At 43.2% G+C, this 25,585-nt stretch overlaps 1 protein-coding gene across 1 annotated transcript in view; it reads right to left on the bottom strand.

Moving 5' to 3' along the window:
• The window catches only part of HSD17B3 (hydroxysteroid 17-beta dehydrogenase 3), a 124,035-nt gene that overhangs the window by 38,959 nt on the left and 59,491 nt on the right, over positions 1-25,585 (bottom strand). Inside the window, exons 4-5 of the mRNA XM_040355474.1 lie at positions 13,417-13,524; positions 10,402-10,469 (exon numbers count right to left, since the gene is read on the bottom strand). Of these exons, the coding sequence (XP_040211408.1) occupies positions 10,402-10,469; positions 13,417-13,524 (176 nt within the window). The remainder of the gene's footprint in view (positions 1-10,401; positions 10,470-13,416; positions 13,525-25,585) is intronic.

The following is a 25,585-nucleotide window of genomic DNA, read 5'->3' as shown; positions in this document are numbered from 1 at the left end:
AATTACTGAAAATTATCAACAATTTATTTTAAGAAACTTGAGACTTTCTTTAAATCAAAGGGAACTAAGCACATCTTAACACCACGATACCATCCACAGGTCACCCACAAGTAGGGATGAGCCGATGTTCGAGTCAAATGTTGTGCGCTGTTCGAGGAAAATTCGAAAGTGCTAATTTTAAAGGCTTATATGCATGGTATTAACATAAAAAGGGGACATGTATCAATGCAATTTTTTTTTTTTTTAAACGGCCGCTTTTTCGGGAGCAGTGATTTTAATAATGCTTAAAGTGAAACAATAAAAGTGAAATATTTCTTTAAATGTTGCACCTGGGGGGTGTCTATAGTGTGCCTGTAAAGTGGCGCATTTTCCCCCCAAAGCACCGTGTCCCCATGTTGATGAGGACAAGGGCCTCATCCCCACGACCCTTGTCCGGTGGTTCTGGGGGTCTGCAGGCGGGGGGCTTATTGGATTCTGGAAGCCCCCTTAAACATTTCTCGCGTCTCCTATTTTCCTGCCGGGTTGCATGCTCGGATAAGGGTCTGGTATGGATTTTTGGGGGACCCCTACTCCATTTTTTTTATTTTGCCGCCGGTTTCCCCTTAAAATCTATACCAGACCTGGAGGGTCTGGTATGGATTTTGAGGGGGACCCCTTTGCCATTTTTTATGAAAAAAAATGGTGCAGGGTTCCCCTTAATATCAATATCAAACCTGAAAGCCCTGGTATGGAATTTGGGGGGACCCCCACGCAATTTTTTTTTATTTTGGTTTGGGGTTCCCCTTGTCGGGTCTGTATTGCCGAGAGCCAACAATTCCTTACAGCCGCGATCAGTTTTAAATTACTTTTTTCCTTCAGAAATGTCATTTTTCTGCAAGACTGTTCCAAACATGTGCTACTTTACAGGCAGACTATAGAAACCCCCCAGGCACGAAACTTTTATTGTTTCACTTTAAGCATTTTTAAAATCACTGCTCCCGAAAAAACGACTATTTTTAAAACTTTTCTTTGTATTGATAAATATAAAGGCATATAAGCCTTTAAAATTAGCACTTTTTGTTTTTCATGTTCATGTCCCATAGACTTTAACGGTGTTCGCGTGTTCGAACACATTTGTTGCCTGTTTGCAAGTTCTGGTGCGAACCAAACCGGGAGGGTGTTCTGGTATGGATTTTTGGGGGACCCCTACCCCATTTTTTTTATTTTGCCGCCGGTTTCCCCTTAAAATCTATACCAGACCTGGAGGGTCTGGTATGGATTTTGAGGGGGACCCCTTTGCCATTTTTTATGAAAAAAAAAGGTGCAGGGTTCCCCTTAATATCAATATCAAACCTGAAAGCCCTGGTATGAAATTTGGGGGGACCCCCACGCAATTTTTTTTATTTTGGTTTGGGGTTCCCCTTGTCGGGTCTGTATTGCCGAGAGCCAACAATTCCTTACAGCCGCAATCAGTTTTAAATTACTTTTTTCCTTCAGAAATGTCATTTTTCTGCAAGACTGTTCCAAACATGTGCTACTTTACAGGCAGACTATAGAAACCCCCCAGGCACGAAACTTTTATTGTTTCACTTTAAGCATTTTTAAAATCACTGCTCCCGAAAAAACGACTATTTTTAAAACTTTTCTTTGTATTGATAAATATAAAGGCATATAAGCCTTTAAAATTAGCACTTTTTGTTTTTCATGTTCATGTCCTATAGACTTTAACAGTGTTCGCGTGTTCGAACACATTTGTTGCCTGTTTGCAAGTTCTGGTGCGAACCAAACCGGGAGGGTGTTCGGCTCATCCTTACTTACAAGTTTGAAGCCAACAAATAAAGTAGCAGAACCTCTAAACCGGCAAACTAGAGTGGGATCTCTTGGTCAAGCAAGACACTACTCTTAATTGATTTACATGGAATAATGCATCCAGCCCTACCACACAACCACAAACATCTGGAAGCCCAGACAACAGCTTCCACGCTCATGAACTGGTCAGAGTTCAGAATGCACCAAAACTTTATCTAGGCACCTGACATGTACCTGACATGTACTCTATAATGTTACTGAGTTTTGTAAAACTGGGTGTAAGAATGTTATGTATTTGTTAATTTCTGTGTATTGCCATTTTAAGAAAATGTCTGCTTTAAGAAATAGTATGGTGAGTTGGAGCAGGAAGTCTGTGTGATTAATAAAGATGGTGACCTGTTAACAGTCTGTGTGTACTGCTGAGCAGTGGTGTATTTAGGTTTTGTGCTCCCCTAGGCCTGACTAAATTCATGCACCCCCTAATTTAAATACGACCCACCCTTCCTGTCAAAGTCACACCCGTTCCTGATTAAGACTAGCCCTATCATCTGTAAATCACACCCCTTCCAGACCCCGCCCCCTCCATTTCCCCCCTAGCAGCAAAAATACTCCCTTTCAGCACAAATCCTCACCCTCATATAACCCCTTCCAGTGAAAATCCCCCTTCTCGGCACAAACCCTTTCCTTAACCTCCCCTTTCCCAGCACAAATCCTTCCCCATCTCCTCCTCCCAGCATAAATTACATCTCTCGGCACAAATCCTCCCCCATCACAAATCCTCCCCCATCTCCCCCTTCCAGCATAACTCCTCACGTTCAGAAAAAAATCCCCCCTCATCTCAAACCTGTGCCTCCTTCTCTCCCCTCCTAGTACACCCCCCCCCCAGCTCTTTCTCCTGTTCTGTAAGAGCAGCCTCCTATGTTGGGACTTGTAGTGCACTCTGGGGGGCTGAGATATGGCAGCCTCCTATGCTGGGACTTGTAGTGCACTTTGGGGGGCTGAGATATGGCAGCCTCCTATGCTGGGACTTGTAGTGCACTCTGGGGGGCTGAGATATGGCAGCCTCCTATGCTGGGACTTGTAGTGCCCTAGACTACAGGGGATGGAAGAATGGCAGCCCACTCTGCTGGGACTTGTAGTGCCCTCAGTGGTGGAATGAGGATTCCTCAGTCCCCCCACAGTCTAGGGCACTTCAAGTCCCAGCATAGGAGGCTGCCATATGTCAGCCCCCCCAGAGTGCACTGCAGATCCCAGCATAGAAGGCTGCCATATCTCAGCCCCCCCAGTGCACTACAAGTCCCAGCAAAACGGGGCTGCCATATCTCAGCCCCCACAGTGCACTACAAGTCCAAGCAAAACGGAGGGCTGCCATATCTCAGCCCCCACCGTGCACTACAAGTTACAGCAAAACGGGGCTGCCATATCTCAGCCCCCACAGTGCACTACAGTCCCAGCAAAACAGGGCTGCCATATCTCAGCCCCCACACAGTGCACTACAAGTCCCAGCAAAACAGGGCTGCCATATCTCAGCCCCCACAGTGCACTACAAGTCCCAGCAAAAACGGGGCTGCCATATCTCAGCCCCTACAGTGCATTACAAGTCCCAGCAAAAACGGGGCTGTCATATTTCAGCCCCCACAGTGCACTACAAGTCCCAGCAAAAACGAGGCACTACAAGTCCCAGCAAAAACGAGGCACTACAAGTCCCAGCAAAAACGGGGCACTACAAGTCCCAGCAAAAACGAGGCACTACAAGTCCCAGCAAAAATGGGGCACTACAAGTCCCAGCAAAAACGGGCTGCCACCAGTCCTCCAAACACAAAACAATGAGACTGCACAGCCTTCCACCCCCTTCCCATACACTCACTCCTTGGCTGCCATACTTCAGCTCCACACTCTCCCCTTACAACGGTGTCTCCTACCTGAGTCTGGGGTGGATGTCACGCTGCATGGTGAAGCAGTGGGTGGGATGTCTGAAGAAGACACATCCAGGCTCCCAGACACCGGCGCACCGCAAGGCTGCAGATAACTCTACACTGGTCAGGCAGCTCAGAGGCTGTATGTGAGCCGGGAGGAGGCCGCGGGAGCCGGGACTTGAGAGGACAGGTCGGGGGATGTTTTTGTGCAGGGGGGGCGCCACCCCCTGCAAAGTGCCGCCCTAGGCCTGGGCCTTGTCGGCCTAGGCCAAAATACAGCCTGGCTGCTGAGACAAAACATATATACATACTAGACATGTGCACAGAATTTTTTTTCGGTTTTTTTTGTTCTGTTTCGTATCGTTCCGTAGGTTCGTTTCCGTTCGTTTTTCGTAAGACGCCCGTTTTCCTGTTCGTTCCCGTTCGTTTTTCGTACAACGAGATTTTTTCGTATTCCGATCGTTTCATATTTTCGTTACCGTTTTATTTTCGTACATGCGGGATGGTTCGTTATTCTGTTTAATTCATGTTCGTTACTTGTTAGACAATAATTTTCGTCAATGATTTGCATTCTGTGTTTTGGATTCCTTTTTCTGTTCGTGTTTTCGGTCGTGTGTTCGTGTGACATCTATGACAATTTGTTGTGGATGTCATGTGGGCATGCGACTGAAGATACGAACAGAAAAAGGATTTTCGTCATTTTGTACTTTCGTAAATATATCGCGGGATTCGCGGCACTTTCAACACGCGGCTCTTCCATATTAACGATTGTTAAGCCCCATACACTTGGTCAGACTTTTTTAACAACAAACATAAAAACGATCGTTTTCCGTTCGTTCTCAGAAAATTTGTTCGTTTTTAAACTCCATCAGAAAACCATTTTTGGGTTCAAAAGTCTGGACAACTGATCTCCCTTCAGATGAAAATCCACAGAAAAGTTTATTTGGCTTTACTGTACTACTCAGCACAAAAGAGAAGCTGCTTCACTAACGACACTTACTGCCCATTCAAAAAAACGAAAATTACATCTGTGGCAAGGGATTTGCATTCTGTGTTTTGGGTCCTTTTTCTTCTGGTGTTTTCGGTCGTGTGTTCATGTGACATCTGTGGCAAAAGATTTGCATTCTGTTGAATCCAAAATACGAACAGAAAAAAGGAATTCAAAATACAGGGTGCGGGTCTTTTGTTGTGGATGTCGTGTGAGCATACGACTGGGGATGCGGACAGGGAAAGGATTCAAACAAAATGCAGAGTGCGGGTCTTTTGTTGTGGATGTCATATGAGCATACGACTGAGGGTGCGAACAGAGAAGGGATTCATACAAGATACAGAATGCAAATCTTTTGTTGTAGATGTCGTGTGAACATACGGCTGAGGATACGAATAGAGAGGGGATTCAAACAGGATACAGAATGCAAATCTTTTGTTTATAGATGTCATTTTCGTTCTTTTGCTGTTTTCGTTTTGTCGTATTTTCGTCAGATCGTTCGTTCGTATTTGCGGTTGTTCGTTATGCGGCTCATTCGTAATCCCGTCGTTTTCGTATTTTGGTGCTTTAATTTTTCGTATGTACACATTATTCTGCGGGTACGAAAATGAAAATTTTTGTACGAAAATAACATTCGTACGAACGGGAATGCACATATGTAATACATACCTTTTTTTCTCCAGTGGTTGCATGACATCAAGGATTCTCTTCATCCTCCTCTTCCTCTGGCGATAAAAAAAATGCTAAATGATGCAGGGAGTAGAGCCACATAATGATGATGCTCCACTCTCTGCAACATCCTCCTGTGAGTCCAGAGTGGTATTCTGATACGGCATAGCACTGGGTGCCATTAAAGACAGAAAACAGTCATCACTGGATCACAGGGCTATGAGTCTGCATGTTGCATGTTAACAGCATGCAGAATTTCTACAATACATATCTTAGCCTGAAAAAACTACAACGTCTGATAGCTAGTTATCTGAAATTTGCAATGGTCATGTGGTCTCTGCTAAAGACTCCCGGGGGTGACCTTTAGTGTCTGTTAAAAAAAAAGTAAGAATTAAATTATCTTTGTTACTCATACTTAGGTAGATTCAGAAAGAGTTAGGCCGGCTTATCAGTAGATAAGCCGGCCTAACTCTGAATCTACGCCGACGTTTGTTTAATCGTATGCTCAAACAGAGATACGCTTAAACAAAGCTAAGATAGGACGGCTTGCGCCGTTCTATCTGAGCTTGCAATTTTTCTGCTGGTCGCTAGATGGCGCTTCCATTGCGGCCGGCGTAGATTATGTAAATGAGCGTGTACGCCGATTCCCGAACGTACGACAGGCCGCCGCAGACGAAGTACGTCGTTTCCGTAAGGCCTTAGGCGGCCTAAAGTTATTCCACCTATGAGGTGGAATAACAATGTTAAAGTATGGCCGCCGTTCCCGCCGCGAGGTTCGAATTTTTTACGTCGTTTGCGTAAGTCGTCCGCGAATCGGGAGTTACTGGGAAATGTAGGCACCCGGCACATGCGCAGTAGCAAAAAACGTCAAAAAACGTGAGGTCAAGCCTCATTTCCATACAACACGCCCCCCTCCAACCAATTTGAATTAGGCGCCCTTACGCCCGCTCGTTTTAGGCTGCGCCGCCGTAGATTAGCAGGCAAGTTGATTTAGAATCATTACTAGCCTAGCTAATTTACGGCGGTGTAGCCTAAAAAGGCTAAGCTACGCCGCCGCAATCTTTAGGCTCATGTACCTGAATCTACCTATCTGTATCTATTTCTTCAGATCTCCTAATGTTAACTGTTTAAAAATACATATCTCTTCATTAAGATATTATGAGGCAGAGAAAAAATATACTCAAGGGTGGTAGTGAGTTAAATTGTAAAGTGATTCTTATTCTGCACCTCAGTCCAGAAGCAGGGAAGAGCAGAGTCCAAGACTGTGCACGTAGCAGTGTTGCCAACCTACCAGATTGAAATTTATTGGCATGACACCCGAAATTTACTGCAGCAGCCACATTTTTACTGGCATTTCACAAAAGTTACTGAATTACATTTTTAGGTGCAAATTTCAGTATTTAGTCTACAAACAAGTACGCTAGGCAAATAGCAATGTGAATTAAGGTAGATATTAAGTAAAAAAAACATATTTTTGTTATTTTCGACATAATAAGTGCAAATTATTTAGTCACATCACCCCCTGCCTCCATCCCCCTCTGTCACCAACACCCTCTGCCTTCACCCCCCTCTGCGGTGCCACAATCTCCCCCTGCCTCCAATCTCCCTCTGCCTCCAATCTCCATCTGCCTCCAATCTCCCCCTGCCTCCAATCACTCCCTGCCTCCATCGTCCCCTGCCTCCAGCCCCCTCTGCGGTGCCACCAACAACCCCTGTCTCCATCCCCCACCCTCTGCGGTGCCACCATCCCCCTCTGCGGTGCCACCAACACCCCCTGCCTCCAATCTCCCCCTGCCTCCAATCTCCTCCAGCCTCCATTGCCCCCTGCCTCCATCCCCCTCTGTGGTGCCACTGCAGCCACCATCACCTCCTGCCTCCAATCACCCCCTGCCTCCAATCTCCATGCGCAGTTCCAAGCCAAACCGATCTCGGCTATTTTTACTGGCACATTCCCGCAACCACGGAAATTTACGAACGGGGGAAAAAGTGCCCGTTTTTACAAACTGTCCGTAAAAATACGGTTGGCAACACTGGCACACAGGTGTATTCTCAGTTTTTTCTCCTTTACCACATTTGCAGCATAAAAAAAGTTGACCATCATGTAGTGCTCAAATTGCTGCGGACACTGCTGTTAGACTGACACAGAGGAAGCAGAAAAGAAAGGAAAAAAAATGCAGCACTCTTCCTATTGTCTCTGTCTTTCCCATTTAGTTCAATAGCAGTAAATAGAATTATGCCGTTATATCTCACCAAACTATTATTCACTATACAATCAAGTAGGGTTGTCCCGATACCACTTTTTTAAGACCGAGGCAAGTACCGATACTTTTTTACTTACTCGCCGATACCGATTACCGATTTTTTTATGTCATGTGACAGTGACACATGTGTCAGTATTTTTTACAATTTTTTTTTTTTTACTATTTTTTGTTATGTTTTTTTTTTACAATGCTTTCTTCTTTTTCTTATTTTTTTTAAGGGGGGGGGATTGTGTCAGTGTGTTTTTATTTACATTTTTATTATTTTTTACAATTAATTTTTTTTTTACTATTTATTGCAATTTTTTTTCATTTTTTGAACCCTGTTGGGTGGCTTTGGTGAGATTTCAGGGGTCTTAACAGACCCCTGACATCTCCCCTTTGAGACAGAGAAAGGGACTAAGGACACAGATTCCCCAGTCCCTTTCTCTGCAGCCTCAGCTACACTGAAAATGAACGGACAGGAGACAGAGGCTCCTCTCCATTCATAAACTGAAGCATCGTAAACACAGGTTACGATGTTTCAGTTATGTGAATGGACAGAGTCAGTGATCACTGACTCTGTTCATTCGGAAAAGAAAGGAGCCGGGAGTGGAGGAGGACATGGAGGGGGACACAGAGCGTGGAGGGGGAGAGCAGCAGAACAGAGGGGGACATGGATTGCAGAGAGGGAGAGAAGCAGAACAGAGGGGGACATGGAACGCGGAGGGGGAGTGCAGCAGAATGGAGGGGGGACACAGAGCGCGGAGGGGGAGAGCAGCAGAACAGAGGGGGACATGCAGCACAGGGGGGACACGGAGCGCGGAGGGGGAGAGCAGAATCACGGAGGGAGACACGGAGCGCGGAGGGGGAGAGCAGCAGCACGGTGGAGGACACGGGACACGGAGTTCTCCGTCAAGGACTTTAACGCAAAACTGCTTTTTTTGGTTCAATAAATTTCAATGAAGAAATGCAAAAAAGCATATATATGTGCCGCGATTTGGTCGCGATTTGCTTTTTGCATTTTTAGTCACTTCAGCTCCGAAAGGCCTTTTTTTTACGATAAGGCACTGCGTTGCTTTAACTGACAATTGCGTGGTTGTGCGACACTGTACCAAAATTAAATTAATGTTCTTTTGTCCTACAAATAGAGTTTTCTTTTGGTGCTATAAACAAAAAAAGACCGACAATTTCGAAAAAAACAAACAATATTTTTTACTTTCTGCTATTAAACATTCCCAATAATAATAATAAAAAAAAAATTAAAAATAATCGAATTTCTTCATCAATATGGCCAATATGTATTCTGCTACATATTTTTGGTAAAAGAAATTCCCAATAAGCGTATATTGATTTTGCACAAAAGTTATAGCGTCTACAAACTATGTGATAGATTTAGGGATTTTTTTTATATTTTTTTACTAGTAATGGTGACGATCTGGGATTTTTAGTGGGACTGTGACATTGTGGCGGAAACAAATCTGACACAGAGGCCGCGTACACACGGTCGTTCCAAACCGATGAGAATGAACCGAAGTTCAGTTTCATCGGTCCAAACTGACCGTGTGTATGGCCCATCGCTCTGTTGTCCTTCGGTCCAAAATTTTAAAACATGCTTTAAAATCGAACCGATAGACCGCTGCCGATCGGTCCAAATCGATGGTTAGTACACAAAAGCATCGGTTCAAAACCCGCGCCTGCTCAGAATCAAGTCGACGCATGCTTCGAAGCATTGAACTTACGTCACCGCGTTCTGACCCGATCGGAATTTGAACTGATGGTGTGTACGCATATCAGGCCGTCAGGCCACTTCAGCGGTGAACCGATGGAAATGGCCCGTCGGACCATTCTCATCAGTTTGGAACGACCGTGTGTACAAGGCCTAAGTGATACTTTTTGGGGACCAGTGACACCAAAACATTGATCAGTGCTAATAAAAAAAAGCACCAAGAGTGATCAAGGGATTACGTGTGTTTCTTATGAGTGCTTTCTAACTGTGGAGAGGGGGGGGGTGGATGCACTGGGGCAAAAGAGAGATCCGTGTTTCAGGAAGATCTCTCTTTTATTTTCTGACAGAACAGCGGTATGCCTTGTTTAAATAGGCAGACTGCCCTTCTGCCTTTCCTCCGAACGATCGGCAGGTCCTGGCGGCCATCGCGGCTGCTGGACCCGTTGATTGGCTCCTGCTGTGTCCAATCACAGTGGGAGCGCCACTCCTGTGGCACATGTGCGCCCCCTTGATCTCCTTCCTTCTACCCTGTGGTTGCAGGAAAGGAATTTGCACCGTGTATGACCTGCCTTAATGGAGTTGTGAAGGCATACGTTTTTTTAAACCTAAAGTGGTTATAAAGGCAGAAGTTTTTTATCCTTCTGTGTGCTTGCTATTGGGGAATTCAGAAGGGGGAGGGGCCAGGAGCAAGGATGGGGAACTCCAGAAGAGGAGGATCAGGACTGCTCTGTGCAAAACCATTGCACAGATAAGGTAAGTATAACATGTTTGTTTATAAAATAAATACAGTTTCAAATGTTTACTGGAAATCAAATGGTAATCGCCCCTATTAAATCACCCAATTAAAATTTTAAATGCATGTTGCAATACCAAAAGATGTGAAAAAGTTCAAGGGGTGAATACCTAAGCACAGCACTGTACTTAATTAACAAAGCACAAATTGACCAACAGCAAACACAAACAACAATCTTCTTTATACAACTTATAACGTGGTACATCACTTGATATCATTTTGGAAAGACAATATAACAAATCTCAATATTACATTATTAATACATTTTTGAACAGATGCACCTCATCATTATTTGGTCCAGCAAGAAAACAACATGGATCAGGGTTATGAAGCATTCCGACATTGTTAACTGCAAAATAAGAGAGTAAGGGTTAAAAAATGTAAACCACAGACCTGGACTAGTTGTCACGGATAGTGGGTAACTATTTCCCAACTCCGGTCTAATTTCTCCTTTCAACGGTCCACTAAAGGAGTCTCATACTAAGGCCTTGTACACACGAGAGGATTTCCGCTGGAAACGGTCCGCCGGACCGTTTCCAGCGGATAAATCCTCTGGCGGATTTTGATCTGATGGTGACGTGGCCGCACTGTCGCCGCGACGATGACGTGGTGATGTGCGCGACCCTGGAAGGTATATACTTCCACGCATGCGTCGAATCATTACGACGCATGCGAGGGATGGGATCGGACGGACTTATCCGGTGAGTCTGTACAGACGACCGGATAAGTCCGGTGGACAGGATTCCCGCGGATAGATTTCTTAGCATGCTAAGAAATTTTTATCCGCTGAAAATCCGTCGGCTGGATTTTTATCCGCCTGAAAATGTCCGCTAGGCCGTACACACGACCAGATCTATCTGCTGGAACTGATCCACGGATAAATCCCAGCGGATAGATCCGGTCGTGTGTACGGGGCCTAAGGCATCATCATTCCATCTAATCTCTCCAATCTATATGCAATCTATATGCACTGAATTACCTCCCATTGCTAACTCAGATATGGAATGACTTGAATTCCTGGGGGTCTTCTTCCCTACCTTGGTTTGGGCGCATAAATACCTTGAAAATGGACATGCTGCCAAAGCTGTTCTACCCCAGACCATTCCCATACTCCTCCCTTTACGATCAATGTCTATTCGATTTATCTGGAACAGAGGTTTCTCTCATATATGCCACAAACTGCTTACCTTCCCCCAGCTAAAGGGTGGAGTGGGACTTGGGATTTTGAACTATAAGACAAAGCTGCTATCTTGGTCAGGGTGCTTGGATGGTTCCCTCGCCCCTTCAATAAATCATCCATCATGGTGGAACAAGATCTTTATCCTTTGAATCTCAGGGCCCTTCTTTGGGGGAAGTCCCAAGACTTACCCAGGCTACACTCCTCCTCACTTCTAATCCATGCAGCACTACATATATGGTATTGAAAAGGCCTACAGAACCTCTTGTCTTCTGACCCCTCCCCCCCTTACAGCCCTATTCCATAACCCTGCTCTCCCCCAGGGCTTGGGTTTGCCTACAATCGGTACACTGACGAGAGCCATGTGGCCAGTGGTACATTTGATTGTGCACCAGACTACCGGGCAGCCTGTTATCTCAGGGGGTGCTGGCGAATGGCTCACCGCCCTCCACCTTCTGTACAGGACCATTCCGCTCTACACAGGTTCACTGCTCCCTTACTGAATACGATCGACTGTGCTCCTTTTCTGAAATGCCCAGACATCTGTTATCTGTGATTTATCAACTACTGTTGAGCAATAATGAGCTCCCTACTTACACGAGGATGTGGTCCGAGGCTTTGGAAAGGGAGCTCACGACAGCCAACTGGCAGACCTCTTTCCACTTCACCCACAAATCCACTATTTCCTGCTATGCTCAGGAAAAAAACTTTAAGCTTATGTCTAGATGGTACAGAGATCCCTCCTCCTTACATAGAATATCCCCATCCACGCCTGCCAACTGTTGGAGATGTGGATCGGCAGAAGGGACCTACATACACACCTGGTGGGAGTGCAGCAGGATAAAACCCTTTTGGTCTCAAGTTTTCACAGTAAATAATACAATATACAATGCTTCCCTACTGTCTTCACCTGAAGTGGTATTGCTACCTGTACTCCCTGGCTCGATTGCCTCACAAAAGAAGAGTCTGCTTCTTTTTGTTCTTTTCAGCCGCAAGGCAATTAATTCCCTTATTTTGGAAGTCAGACTTGCCTCCTTCTTTGGCTCTTTGGGTCTCCACGGTGAGTGATATGATGTGGATGGAGGAGATGTTGGCAATGGATAATGATTCCTTTGAGAAGTTCAAAGCTTTGTGGTATGTCTGGATTGATTTTTTCACTTCTGACGACACAAGTCCACCCAGTTAAACCCACAAGACAACTCCATTATACATGACTGTGTTTATATGCCAGGACATGTTTTGTCATTTATGAGTTGTTTATCAGACTTAGGGCTGCAAGTCATTCACCTTGGTGTAATGCAAGTGGCCATCCTAAATAGTTTCAATTGCTCTCTATGGAAGGTGTCTACCATTCTATGAAAGGTTGAGTTTTCTCTATCTCAAACTCTTGTTAGGGTCAGAGGTAATGCTCTTTGATAATTGGATATATAATTCTATTTCATTATTGGATATATTTTTCGATTCCTAGAATAATTGGATATTAGTTCATTGACCAATAATGTATTAGCCTAATTTTTATCTTGATGTGTAATCATATAGAAATTGTGTGATGATGATGGAAACTTTGGACTATGTTCTAGACAGATTCCCCATATGCAGATGTAGCACCCTCTTAGCATTTATAAGCTATAACTGCTTATAAAGTGCTAGCTGGAGTTTGGCTTCAATATGTTAGTGTATTTAAATCTGCTAGTACACTCCTCTTCCGACAGACTGACAATGCTGCTGTCCAAAGATGCCTCTACGTTCCTTCATCCAGAGTGGTGTTACTCACCAGTCACCAGGTGAAAACAGAGGGAAAAAGTCTAAAAAAAGAAAGAAAAATAATGCAGTCACCACATCAAATGACTGGTAAGCTGCAATATATGACATTTTTGGATTTTAATACTGCTTAAAGTTATTTGGGGAATACTGCCTACATGTAGCAAGCAAATGTATACAGCTTTGGATAAACGAATTTCTTGTGTTGCCTTCAAATATTCATAGCTTTATTTATAATTCTGTAGATGCCAAGCATTCTCTTGTCAGAGACAGATTCTGCTCTGAACAGGATCGGGATTGTTTTTGCCCATAGACAAGTACCCAAAAAAGAACATAGAAATGCAAGTTTTGAACTTACCTAGAATTCCTATTTCCAGACCATTCAGACTTTCTTCAATGCGTTCATATATTTTATTTTGTGTAAAGTCGGCTTGTATTAATTTAACATGTCTCCCTGTAGCCTGCTCTAAGAAAATAAAGAATATATATATATATGAATAATAACATCACTACTAACAAAATATATTATTAAATATAAAAAAATATATTAGTAACCATTGTGTATTTGCTTCAAAAATGGCATAGAGTTTATGTTTTCACTTTGCTGTGATAGAAGTAGAATAACACACAATGGAGTTCATTTAGTGAAGGCAAATAAACTTTTTTTTTTTCAACGGACGTTGCACCTTGTATGGGAATTATCCTTAGAGCTTATGGAATGTGGTAAAGTTTCACTTTGTAAAGCATACCCAATCACATGCAAGGAAAATAGAAATACTGCATTTTTGCTTGCAAATGATTGGATGATGGAAGCCAGCAGCGCTTCACAGCATTCTTTAAACTCTGAAGAAAATTCCCTTACAAAATGGGACTTCCTTTGCACAGTAAACAGCCTTTTTCCTTTTAGTAAATCAACCCCATAGGCTCTTACATTTATTGGTGCATATTAAGTATATTTGCAAATGTAACTTTAATGTCTTTCTCCTTTTTTACCCTGAGAGCTGTATTTGATTCCGCAAATGCCTGCCAGTTCAAATTTCTTGCCTGGTGACTAAAAAAGATGTATGCAGATGTCTTCAAACACAAGAATAGATGTAGTAGAGAATAATCAAATTATCCTGAAATCCCCTCACACACGCATTCCTGCCTTATGACGCTTTAGCCCACAGTCTGTATATGATACCAATGGTGTCTTCAGACATAGGAGAACATTTTCCTAATTCAGTCAATTGTAAGTCAGAGCAAGCCAACTTCGTATGACAGCAGAATGAGAATTATCTCTATATATAAATATCTGCAGTTTGAGAATTTTAATAGGAACAAAGAAGGGTAGAAAGGTAGAAGCTAGCAATCATAGACCAGTGACATTAGCATTGGCTGTATTCAAGCGAATGAAATCACTCTCAAAAAGAAAGTTTATTGATCACTTAAAAATACAAAATTTTCTGGACCCAAAGCAGTATGGCTTTACTGGGGGCAGATCATGTCAGAACAATCTGTATTAACCTCCCTGGCGGTATGAATAATTCAGATTTTAGGTGCTGAAAGCGGTACCATTATTTTACATGGAAATTTTGCGTTTTATATTGTAGGCCTGTAATTCTTAGAAATAACTCACTTAAATCTGTCCAAACAAGAGTCTAGTAGACATCCCGGGTATAATAAAACTTGAAACATAAAATCATAAATTATGATATAATAAATAAATATAAATAGTTATAACAAATAATATAATAATAATAAAAATTATTACTTTGAATTTTTTGATGACGAATTTCCCCACAAATCACTATCGCTCAATTCTGCAAGTGATTAAATAAAGGGACACTTTTTGGTTGCTATGGACAATCTCCAGTTTCCAGGCAGAAAGAATAGTTTTTATTATACAAAAGTGCATGTAGGACACTGGGCAGACCACTAGGGACAAAGGGGGTGTGTATTTTTTTCATACAGTACTGTAATCTATAAGATTACAGTATACTGTATGTATTGTGTTTATTTACTTTTTTAAATTTGGCGCCGATCTCCGCCCCGTGCGTCGTAACTTCGCAGGGAACGGAGCTCGGCAGCACTCGGCACTGTGAATCGAGCAAGGACACCGCTCTATCACACAGCGGGGAGGCTTTGCAGGATCCAGGGACAAGGTAAGTAACTTGTGCCTGTGGACACTGCGAGGCGATCCCGAGTCTGGCACGGGGTTACTGCTTTTGGTCCTGAAATTCCACCGTGAGCCAGACTCGGGAATACCACCAGGGGGGTTAAGTTTATGACTATATCACTAAAGTTTTGGACCAGGGTGGTGCTGTGGACATATATGTTGATTTCAGAAAAGCATGTGATACAGTTCCACATAATGATCTAATAAAAGAAAAATTGTACATGCTAGGACTTAACCCTTGGGTTGTTTAGTGAATATGCAGTTGGACAAAGAATAAATGGAGTGTGTGGTGTTTGTAAATGGAGTGTGTAGTGTTGTATATTGGGTTCAGTCGAAACATTTGAAACAGAGACCAGGTACTGATGATGTACCACATGGCTCTGTACTAAGTCTTGTCCTATTTACATCTAATTTATGTCTATTTGCAAATGATAAAACTAAACGTTTTGTGGGTAAGCAATGTCTTTTTGCTGATGACATAATGGTGTGGAATAGGGTTGATACTACATGACCACATTGGAGTAATAGCCTCTGCTTTCAAAGTCTTATGTTCACATTCCTGTTATAGTTGCTGTTATTTTCATGACTCCACAGACCAATAGGTATGAGAGTTTGACCATACTGGTCAATGCTTCCTAATAGTACTTGTCTGATGCATTCACCTAGCTTGGAAGAAGATGTCAGAAACCACATTTTCAGAAGGAAAGAAAAATTATTTTGAAGTGTATTTTCTCTTTTGTGGTCAAGTTTGAGAAATTTGCACTATATATTACAAAGCCATTGTGTCTAATTTTTAGGGACTCTTTAATGACGGGAATAGTACCACTGGATTGGCGCAGGGCAAATGTGGTACCTATATTTAAAAAGGGAACAAAGTCTTTACCAAGTAACTATATACCTGTTAGTTTAACTTCTATCGTTGGAAAGATACTGGAGAGATTAATAAAAGACCACATAGATGAAGAAGGGAACCCCTGTGTACATTTCTACTAACATTGGGCCTGATCCACAAAAGGGATACGCCGGCGTATCTACTGATACGCCGTCGTATCCCTGTTTCTATCTATGGAACTAATCCACAGAATCAGTTCCTCATATAGGCAGAAGATCCGACATGTGTAAGGGACTTACACTGTCGGATCTTAGGATGCAGTACCGCAGCCGCCGCTGGGGGCATTTCTCGTCGAAATCCAGCCTCGGGTATGCACGAAGCTTTTACGCTTCGTTTTTTCTCCGTAAGTATTAGTTTGCCGTCGCAAAATTAGGGCTGCTTTTACAAAGTGTAAAGTTAGTACACCATGTAAAAGTAGACCCTTCTTTCCCGCGACGCTGTCAAATTTTTTTTTACATTTTTTTTTTCCCGCCGCATCTCTTTTTTTTCCCGACGCAACTTTTTTGACCCGGCGCGATTCACAAAACTCGGCGTAAGTAATTTCGCGCAATGCACGTCGGGAAAATCGAGTCGGGAGCATGCGCAGTACGTCCGGCGCGGGAGCACGCCTAATTTAAATGGGACTCGCCCCATTAGATTGGGCACCCCTTGCGCCGGGCCGGATTTAAGTTACACCGCAGAAAATTTCTAGGTAAGTGCTTTGTGGATCGGGCACTTAGGTAGAAATTTTCCGGCGGTGTAACTTAAATCCGAATATTTAAGTTACACCCGCTGGCTGTGGATCTGGCCCCTTGTGTCAGCATAGAGATAGAAGTTCTGTCAAATCATCTTATAGTTAGCAACAATAACCAAATCAACAGTAATTATTTTAAAAGAAATAAGAAAAGAAAAGAAGAGGGTCAGCCAGAAGCGCTTTAGGATGTAGATAGATAACGTATCCATGGATCCCACGTTATATCGAATTTCTTAGTAGAATTGCGAAGGACATAGGTGAGTCTGTCGTAAACCATGATCCAATTAAGTTTATTCTTCACGTAATCAAGGGGAACCACCCACTGCTTCCAATATTTAGCAATAGTTATTCTAGCTGCCAAAAACATATATGTGATTAGTTTTGTCGATTTTTTGGGGACCTCACCGGGTAACTTGTGAAAAAGCGCTGACTCCGGGGATCTACGTATATTAACCCCCATTACAGAATATATTAGATTACATATATTTGAATCCAAAATCTAGTGACCACGGGGCACTGCCACCAAACATGAAACATTGTACCCATCTGGCCACAACGTCTGAAGCAAGTGGGCGATGCAGACGGGTGCATCTTTGCGACTCTGGTCGGGACCAAATACCAACGTAGAAGTGTTTTATAATTTGCCTCAATTAATGTTGTATTGATAGATATTTGGGATAAAGCATAGGCAACATCTTGCCATTCCGATAATTCCAACGTGGTATTCAAGTCCCGTTCCCATTGATTCATGTAAGGGAGCTTGGCATTCGGGCCAGTAAGGATAGTGTATATGGTAGAAATCCTTTCCCATAAAAGGCCCTTTGTTTGGCAAGATAATTCAAAATTTGTAAAAACAAGGGGTCCATCCAACCAGTTAAGTTTAGATCGTATACAAGAAATAATCTGATCATATCTAAATAGTTTGCCGGAGGGCATCTGGAATGTATCTTTAGGATATTGCAATGAATGCGGTTGATCCACAACAAGGTAGTCTCCTATCCTAAGAAGCCCTTTATTTAGCCACCACAGGAATAGCATTGGAGTCATTCCGGGAGAGAATTCAGGATTAAAGAATATGGGAGCTAATGGAGTATGTGGGGAGTACAGAGGCTTACGATGTCGTACTCTGTCCCAGACCGCTAGTGAATGAGACAGGGTAGGGCATAAGACAGGAGGGCGAAGACGGCTAGGGAGCCACATTAAAGAAGCTATAGCAAAGGGGTGACACGAAAGGGTCTCAATAGAGACCCAGAGGGGTGTAGATCCTTTGGCCGTTGTGTAGGAAAGCTGGGTTATTTGACCCGCTTGATAATAAGCTTGCAGATTAGGGAGGCCAAGCCCACCAGACTGTTTCGAGACATACAGTGTCAATTTATTCATTCGCGGTTTCTTATTGTCCCAAATAAAACGGAGAACATCTGATTGCAATTGCTGTATATCTCCCCTCGGAACCGCAATCGGTAAAGTCCTAAAATAATAAAGTAAGTTAGGTAAAAAAGTCATCCTAATAGAATTGATTCTACCAAACCAGGACAAGGGATAATCTGCCCATCGCTGAAGATCCTCCTGGAGTCTACAGAAAAGTGGGGGATAATTGGCCCGATAGAGGGTATCGATCGAGGGTGTCAGATGGATGCCCAAGAATGGCAGGGAATTTTGTGTCCATTGGAATTTATAGATATTTCGTAAGGTCGAGACCATTGAGGGGGGTAAAGAAATATTAAGGGCCGTCATCTTTTGGGTATTTAAAAAGAGCCCAGAGATCTGGTAAAATTGATGGAACAGGGTCAAAAGATTAGGTAAGGTCAATTGAGGATTTGTGACATACATGAGGCAAACAGGGAACATTTATGCTCCTGTTGCCTACAACATATGCCATGAATATCAGCATGAGATCGAATTGATACAGCTAGTGGTTCAATCGCTAGTGAATAACAAAGGGGAGAGCGGGCAACCCTGTCTCGTCCCGCGTCGGATAGGAAATGATGCCGATTTATAACCCCGAATGGAAACCTGGGCCGATGGGTTACTATAAAGTTGTTTAAGCAATAAGATAAAGGCAGAGCCAAATTCAAACGCCTCCAGGGTAGCAAATAAGTAGTCCCAATGTAAGCTATCAAAGGCCTTTTGAAGGTCCAATGATAGAAGTAATAATTCCCTCGACACAGGGGCATCCCACTTAGAGCGTACTGCAGAGATCAACGCTATGGAACAACAAATCTGATCCAACGTTTGGCGTTCAATTATAAAACCAGATTGATCTTTGTGAATGTATTGCGTCAAAAAAGTACCAAGCCGCAAAGCTAAAAGTTTTGTCAGGATTTTGAGATCGCAATTAATCAATGATATAGGACGATAATTAAGGATGTCTGTGGAGTCTTTGTGTGGTTTGGGAATAACACTAATGTATGCCCTATTTTCATCTAAAGGGACTTTTCCGCCATCCCCCAAGAAATTGAAGTAGAGAGCCATGTGAGGAGCTAACTGTTCAGAAAATGTGTTATAATAAATATTAGAGAGGCCATCAGGGCCCAGTGATTTATGCAATGATAATATTTTAATAGTATTATGTATTTCCTCACAGGTAATGGGTTGGTCCATAAGTTCTCTATGGGATTCCGTGAGAGATGGCAGTGATAAACTGTCAATGGAAACAGGAGTATGGCCCTGGGACGGGTTGTATAATTTAGTGTAAAAATCTTGAAATTCCTGAAGAACCTTATGGGGATGTTGGGAGAGATTACCACTTGAGAGTCTGATTTTTGGAGGAGCTACGTGTGGATGTTTTGGGGTAAGTTTACACGCCAACAATGAACCCTGTCGGTCCCGCCAAGTGAAAAACGTATGATTAGTCCAGCGTAAATATTTTTCTGCCTTTGTGGTGAGACAAACGTTAAGTTCCGTACGTGCCTGTTCAAGTTTAATCAACAGATCAGGGTGTGGGGAACGTTTGTGTTGAGTAGCTAGTTGAGTACTTCATCACAAGCTTTTTTAGGTTTAGATGCCAACTGGATCAAAAAGCCCCGTACAGAGGTCTTATGGGCCGCCCAATTGATGGCGGGAGTGGTATCCTCTGCCTTATTAATACTAAAATAAGTTTTTAGATGAGTAAGAATATCTAAACAGTAAGATTCATCACTGGCCCAGATTCAAGAAGCTATTGCGCCCGCGCAACCATAGGTTGCGTGGCGCAATAGCTGTTTTGCTCCCGCGTAGCGAATGCCCCTGATTCAGGAACATCGCCACGCGGACTGCAGCCTAGGATATGACAGGCATAAGCCTCCTTATGTAAAAAGACAGAAAAATAAAAACATGCTCGTACAGAGCTTGTATATAGTCCTGCAGCAGCGCTGCAAACCTCTGGATTGCTGTATATGCTGTGTATAGTAACCAGATCAGAAGAATCAATGATATGTGCTCCAATCACCACAAAGAAATTCACCGCGTGGGGGGATATGGGGTCCCCTTCGGGGAAAGCACTCACCAGATGATTAATTAAAAACCGCGTTTCAATATATCATATCTCTGTCAGTTAGTTGATTGGATCAGCATACCGCTCTATCTCCTTGATCACCGTGTAATTTTCACTCTCCAGATAATGGCAGTTACATAGGGGAAGGAAAAATCCACATAGCGCAATATAGTTTTGATAAAATTTAATTTCACCCAAAAAACATATAAAAGCGTATCCCCTTAAGACAACATGCGTACCAGAATGGTAAAATAGTCAGGCAAATAAATATAATTGATGTAGATGTTAGTGTCACTCTCACTGTTACTGGTAGGACCCCTGAAGACCGCTTGGAACACCTTCCTGTAGCTTGCTTTCTGGTTTCCTTTACCAAGTGGAGCGCATGACATCACTTCCGGTCGGGATGCTGGATAGCAACGCTCTGACGTTTCGTCCGTTCGGACTTCCTCTAAGAGCGTGCTAATCCTCTGCATCCCCCGGAAATAAATAGCATTGAGCCGCCCTTCAGCCAATGACGGAGCTCCGGATGGTGCTGACACTCCCTCCGTGTGTCATTGGTGTATTCCTTTCAGATTGGGAGGCCTTTTTTTAGTTTTTTTAGTACTTTGCATAAGCCTCCTTATGCCTTCATATCTCAGGCTGCATTCTTGCGTTGTCCGCTAGGGGGCGCGGCCATTGTGATCGGCGTATAGTATGCAAATTGCATACTACCACCGATTCACAAAAGTTGCGCGGGCCCTGCGCACGCAAGGTACAGAGTTTCCGTACGGCGACTTTAGCGCAAGGTTGCTCCTGCTATAGCAGGGGCAGCCAATGCTAAAGTATAGCCGCCCTTCCCGTTCGTGAAATTTAAATTTCACGTCGTTTACGTAAGTGATTCGTGAATGGCGCTGGACGCCATTCACGTTCACTTAGAAGCAAATGACGTCCTTGCGATGTCATTTGCCGCAATGCACGTCGGGAAAGTTTCCCGACGGAGCATGCGCTGTTCGCTCGGCGCGGGAGCGCGCCTAATTTAAATGATTCCCGCCCCCGGCGGGATCATTTACATTAGGCGCCCTTACGCCGGGCTATTTAGCATAGCGCCCGCGCAATTTACGGAGCTACTGCTCCGTGAATCGCGGGCATATCAAAATATTTGCGTGGGCGCAGAGCAAAAATCGTTGCCCTTTGCCCACGCAAATATTGCGCGGATCTACCTGAATCTGGCCCACTAAGTATAGATTCATTCAATCTCCAGTGGGACTTAGCCAATCTGATAGATAAATTAGTGAACATCAATACTACGGGGTCGTGATCAGACAAGGGCGTTGCGATTATCTTAGCCAAAACCAATTTGGGCAGTAAACCCGAGGGGAGAAACACATGATCAATATGTGAATAACGATTATGGGCTCTGGAAAAGTGGGAGTAGTCTCAAGTGGTAGGATTGGCCTCCCTCCAAGCATCAATAAGGTCATAATGGTGCAACAGCTGAGCAAATTTGCGGCTTTGTTTAGAAGGAGATTGAAGGTGGGAAAGATGGGACTTATCCAATATGTGAAAAAAATAAAGAAAAAGTTGCGCTAATCATGTGAAAAAATGAATGATAAATCTAGCAGCCAGCACCAACAATGGAACAATGTTGTATACAAAAAGAAAAAAGTGCAGCGCTAAATTGCATAAGGTAAGAACCATATATACAAAATATTCTTTGCAAAGTGCAAATATAGTGCTCACAACCAAGTGAGAATAGATTGGACCTGAAATAAAATATAATATAAATACCTAGAGGTATGTGAAAAAAATATATAGTACGTGTGAATACCAATATTTTGTTCTTATTACAAAACGTTCTAATGAGAAGCAAATAAAGAAAAAACGGCTTTGAGGTAGACTAAGTTAGAAAACATGTGAGCTGAGTCATCTCAAGACAGGAATCAGATGCACGTTCCGTGGTACGATGCAATAATGGTTTACACAGGTGAGAGAAGTCACATCAAGGTATCACCCCTGCAGGATCAGCCAAGGCATCCAAATGGTAAATGGTAAATGTAAAAGATGGATACTCTTACCAGATAAGGTGGACACACTCGTCAGCGACGGTGTGTCAATCAGGCCTGTAAGAGCTCCTCAAAACGATGGTAACAATGGAACAGCCGATGAAATTGTTGATAATCACCATCAGAAGTTAAGTATATCCAAATTGAGGTAAATCCCTGAAGGAATCCTTACAGAGGGCAGCAGGTGTACATGGAAGAAAAAGGAGTCGCGCTACAAAAATTGTGATATAAACAAACACCAGTGAGTGTCAGTTGAACAATAAATTAATGGTTAAAATTACTATAATATCAGAGAAAATAATAATACATCATGATTTAACCATAGTGAAATATAGTGGAAAGACAGAGCCAAAGGATTAAGAACAAAGTCCCAAAGTGTGGCGATGACAATTTCAGGTGCCAGTTGTATCCTTAACACAATGATCAGTGCAAGCAGGAGACCTCCACCAACGGATAATACTGACTCTTACCACAGCTCAGAAATATAACAGCATGAATCACATCCACATCAAGGGCCAGAAACGGTCTATCATCTAATACTGATGTTTCAATGGTGGAACTTCTCATTCAGAATCGGCCGTCACACAGCACCAGAACATATAAGGAAAGCCAGGGAGAGTGCATAGCGTAATACTGCATACATTTTATTCCACAAAAAGGCAGTAAAATGCGTACTTACATCACTTCTTAAAAAAACGAGCATATAGCGGGCATAAAAAAAATCAAAAACGACACAGCCGGCCGGCCTGTGTATAGGCGTGCGCCCGGAGTATCCGGGTCCTCACACGTGCAATTGCGGTGACGTCAGGGCGTCTCCTCCCGACGTTTCGTCTCGATAGGGACTTGTTCACGGGATAAGGAGATGCCCTGAAACACCGCATAATCTAGCAAAAAGGGGCGGAGCTGACCCGGGGACGGATACAATAGAAGCCGCACAGTCTCCATCTTAACTCCTGGCAACCGCAATGTAAGTCAATGCTGGTTTCCAGACAATGTATGGGAAAGAAACTTTAAACACGTTGCTGAACCTTCTGAGGCTCAGCTCAACCCAGCAGCTGCATCCAAACACTTAGCGAGAGCGCAGCCCCCAGGTGACAGGGAAATAGAGAGCTGTAAAGCGTCTCACTCCCAAAGCCACAAAAAAGCAGCAATGTCACCGAATAGTGGGACAAATTAGTCCCTAAAGTTAACATGGCATGAAACAAACAAAAGGTATATCTGGAAAGAATGCGGCTGGCTGGATTCACCCCAGGTCCCTCGCACTCATATACCAGCATAATAATATAAAGATACAGTAATAGTATTCCTCCTATTCCAGATAAGATAAATAACAATACAGAATATGTAACAATACTGCAATAATAGAAAAAACTGAGTGAAATAAATAATAAAATATTGCGTTTAAAATTAACACTAAAAATGCCTCATTCGTCATGAGGGGCTTAATAATGCCTAATTACCATTATGTATAAAAATGCTCAATATCCAACCCTTATTCGTATATACATAGAAATAGACAAATGAAGGTCGTTCAGCACCACAACTAACAATTAAAATTACTATGGCATGGAAGAATCTTGGATACTCGGAGAAAGCGATTCGGAGATGAGCAGAGGTTAAACTTCATGTTGTGCACAACAGTCAATACCATATGACAATAAGCCATTATGAATTGTCTAAGAAACAATTTAGGTCTACCTCAATGTTCAACCCAAAAGGGGTGTAAAATTTCATTTTGTGGATCCAGGACATCTCGGTCCTGGAAATGCTCCTCACCAGGTCGCTTCCCCTCCAATGTGCAGTGAACTTATCAATCCCCAAAAATACCATGTCTTTGGGGTTGCGATTGTGAGCGGTAAGGTAATGCTTAGATACGGAGTGTTCTGTGAAGCCACTTTTGATGTTCGCAATATGTTCATTTAGCCGCTAATGGAGGAGGCGTTTGGTCCTGCCCACGTATTGCAGACCACATGGACACATTAGCAAATAAATAACTCCGACTGTAGAGCACGTGATAAAAGGCTTAATCGAAAACCTCCTACCAGTACAACTAGAGCTGAAGTCAACTGTCCTTTTCCTAGTGTGAGTGTTAAGACTGCAGCTCTGACATCTGCCGCATTTATAAAATCCCGTCAGTCCTGACAAGAACATAGAGGGGACCTTGGGGGGGATTCATTATATTACAGGCCACTTTGTCCTTCAAAGACGGAAGACCCCTAAAGACCACCTGTGGCTTGTCTGGTAACAGTCCCCTCAGAACGCTGTCGCTCTTCAAGACATGCCAGTGTTTGGACATTAGTAAGACACGGCATGTAGCCCCAGATCGAGTGGTATAATGGTGTATAATGAGGTGACATCAGCTGTCACCAACCACACGCCTGGGGGGGGTTTTACTCCAGATAAGGTGTTGATCACCTCTTTGGTGTCTTTAATATATGATGGTATTTTCTTCACCAAAAGGTTGAAGAAAGAAATCTATATACTTTCCCACCCGGGACGTGACAGAGTCTATCCCACTAATGATGGGACGTCCCGGGGGGCAAGTAAGATTCTTATGTACCTTCGGCAAATAGTATATGATCGGGGTTCTCTGGGCCTTTGGAACCAGAAAAAACTTCTCTTTTTCATTTAGAACATTCTTCCGGAAGCCTTTATCTACAATTTTAGACAGAACTTTTTTGTACTTGGCACCCGGATCCAGAGGGAGGGGAATGTAGGTTTCAACATCGCCAAGAATCCGCTGCATCTCCTGCATATAATTGGTCTTGTCGAGAACCACAATTCCTCCCCCCTTATCCGCGGGACGGATAACTAAATCTTTATTTTGACACAAAGATTCTATTCCTTTTTTAATCTCTTGTTTGCAACGGACCTGTTTAACCTTCATGTCATCCAGATCCTTAAGGGTCAAATCTCTAAAAACTTTTAATGCAGCTGGTAACTGTGTCAGGACTGACGGGATTTTAACTGCGTCAGGACTGACAGGATTTTATAAATGCGGCAGATGTCAGAGCTGCAGTCTTAACACTCACACTAGTAAAAGGACAGTTGACTTCAGCTCTAGTTGTACTGGTAGGAGGTTTTCGATTAAGCCTTTTATCACGTGCTCTACAGTCGGAGTTATTTATTTGCTAATGTGTCCATGTGGTCTGCAATACGTGGGCAGGACCAAACGCCCCCTCCATGTGCGGCTAAATGAACATATTGCGAACATCAAAAGTGGCTTCACA

Source organism: Rana temporaria, chromosome 1 (assembly GCF_905171775.1).
Source record: "Rana temporaria chromosome 1, aRanTem1.1, whole genome shotgun sequence".
NCBI lineage: Eukaryota > Metazoa > Chordata > Amphibia > Anura > Ranidae > Rana > Rana temporaria.
The sequence above is the reverse complement of the archived record's forward strand: the minus strand, read 5'-3'. Positions and strand labels throughout refer to the sequence as shown.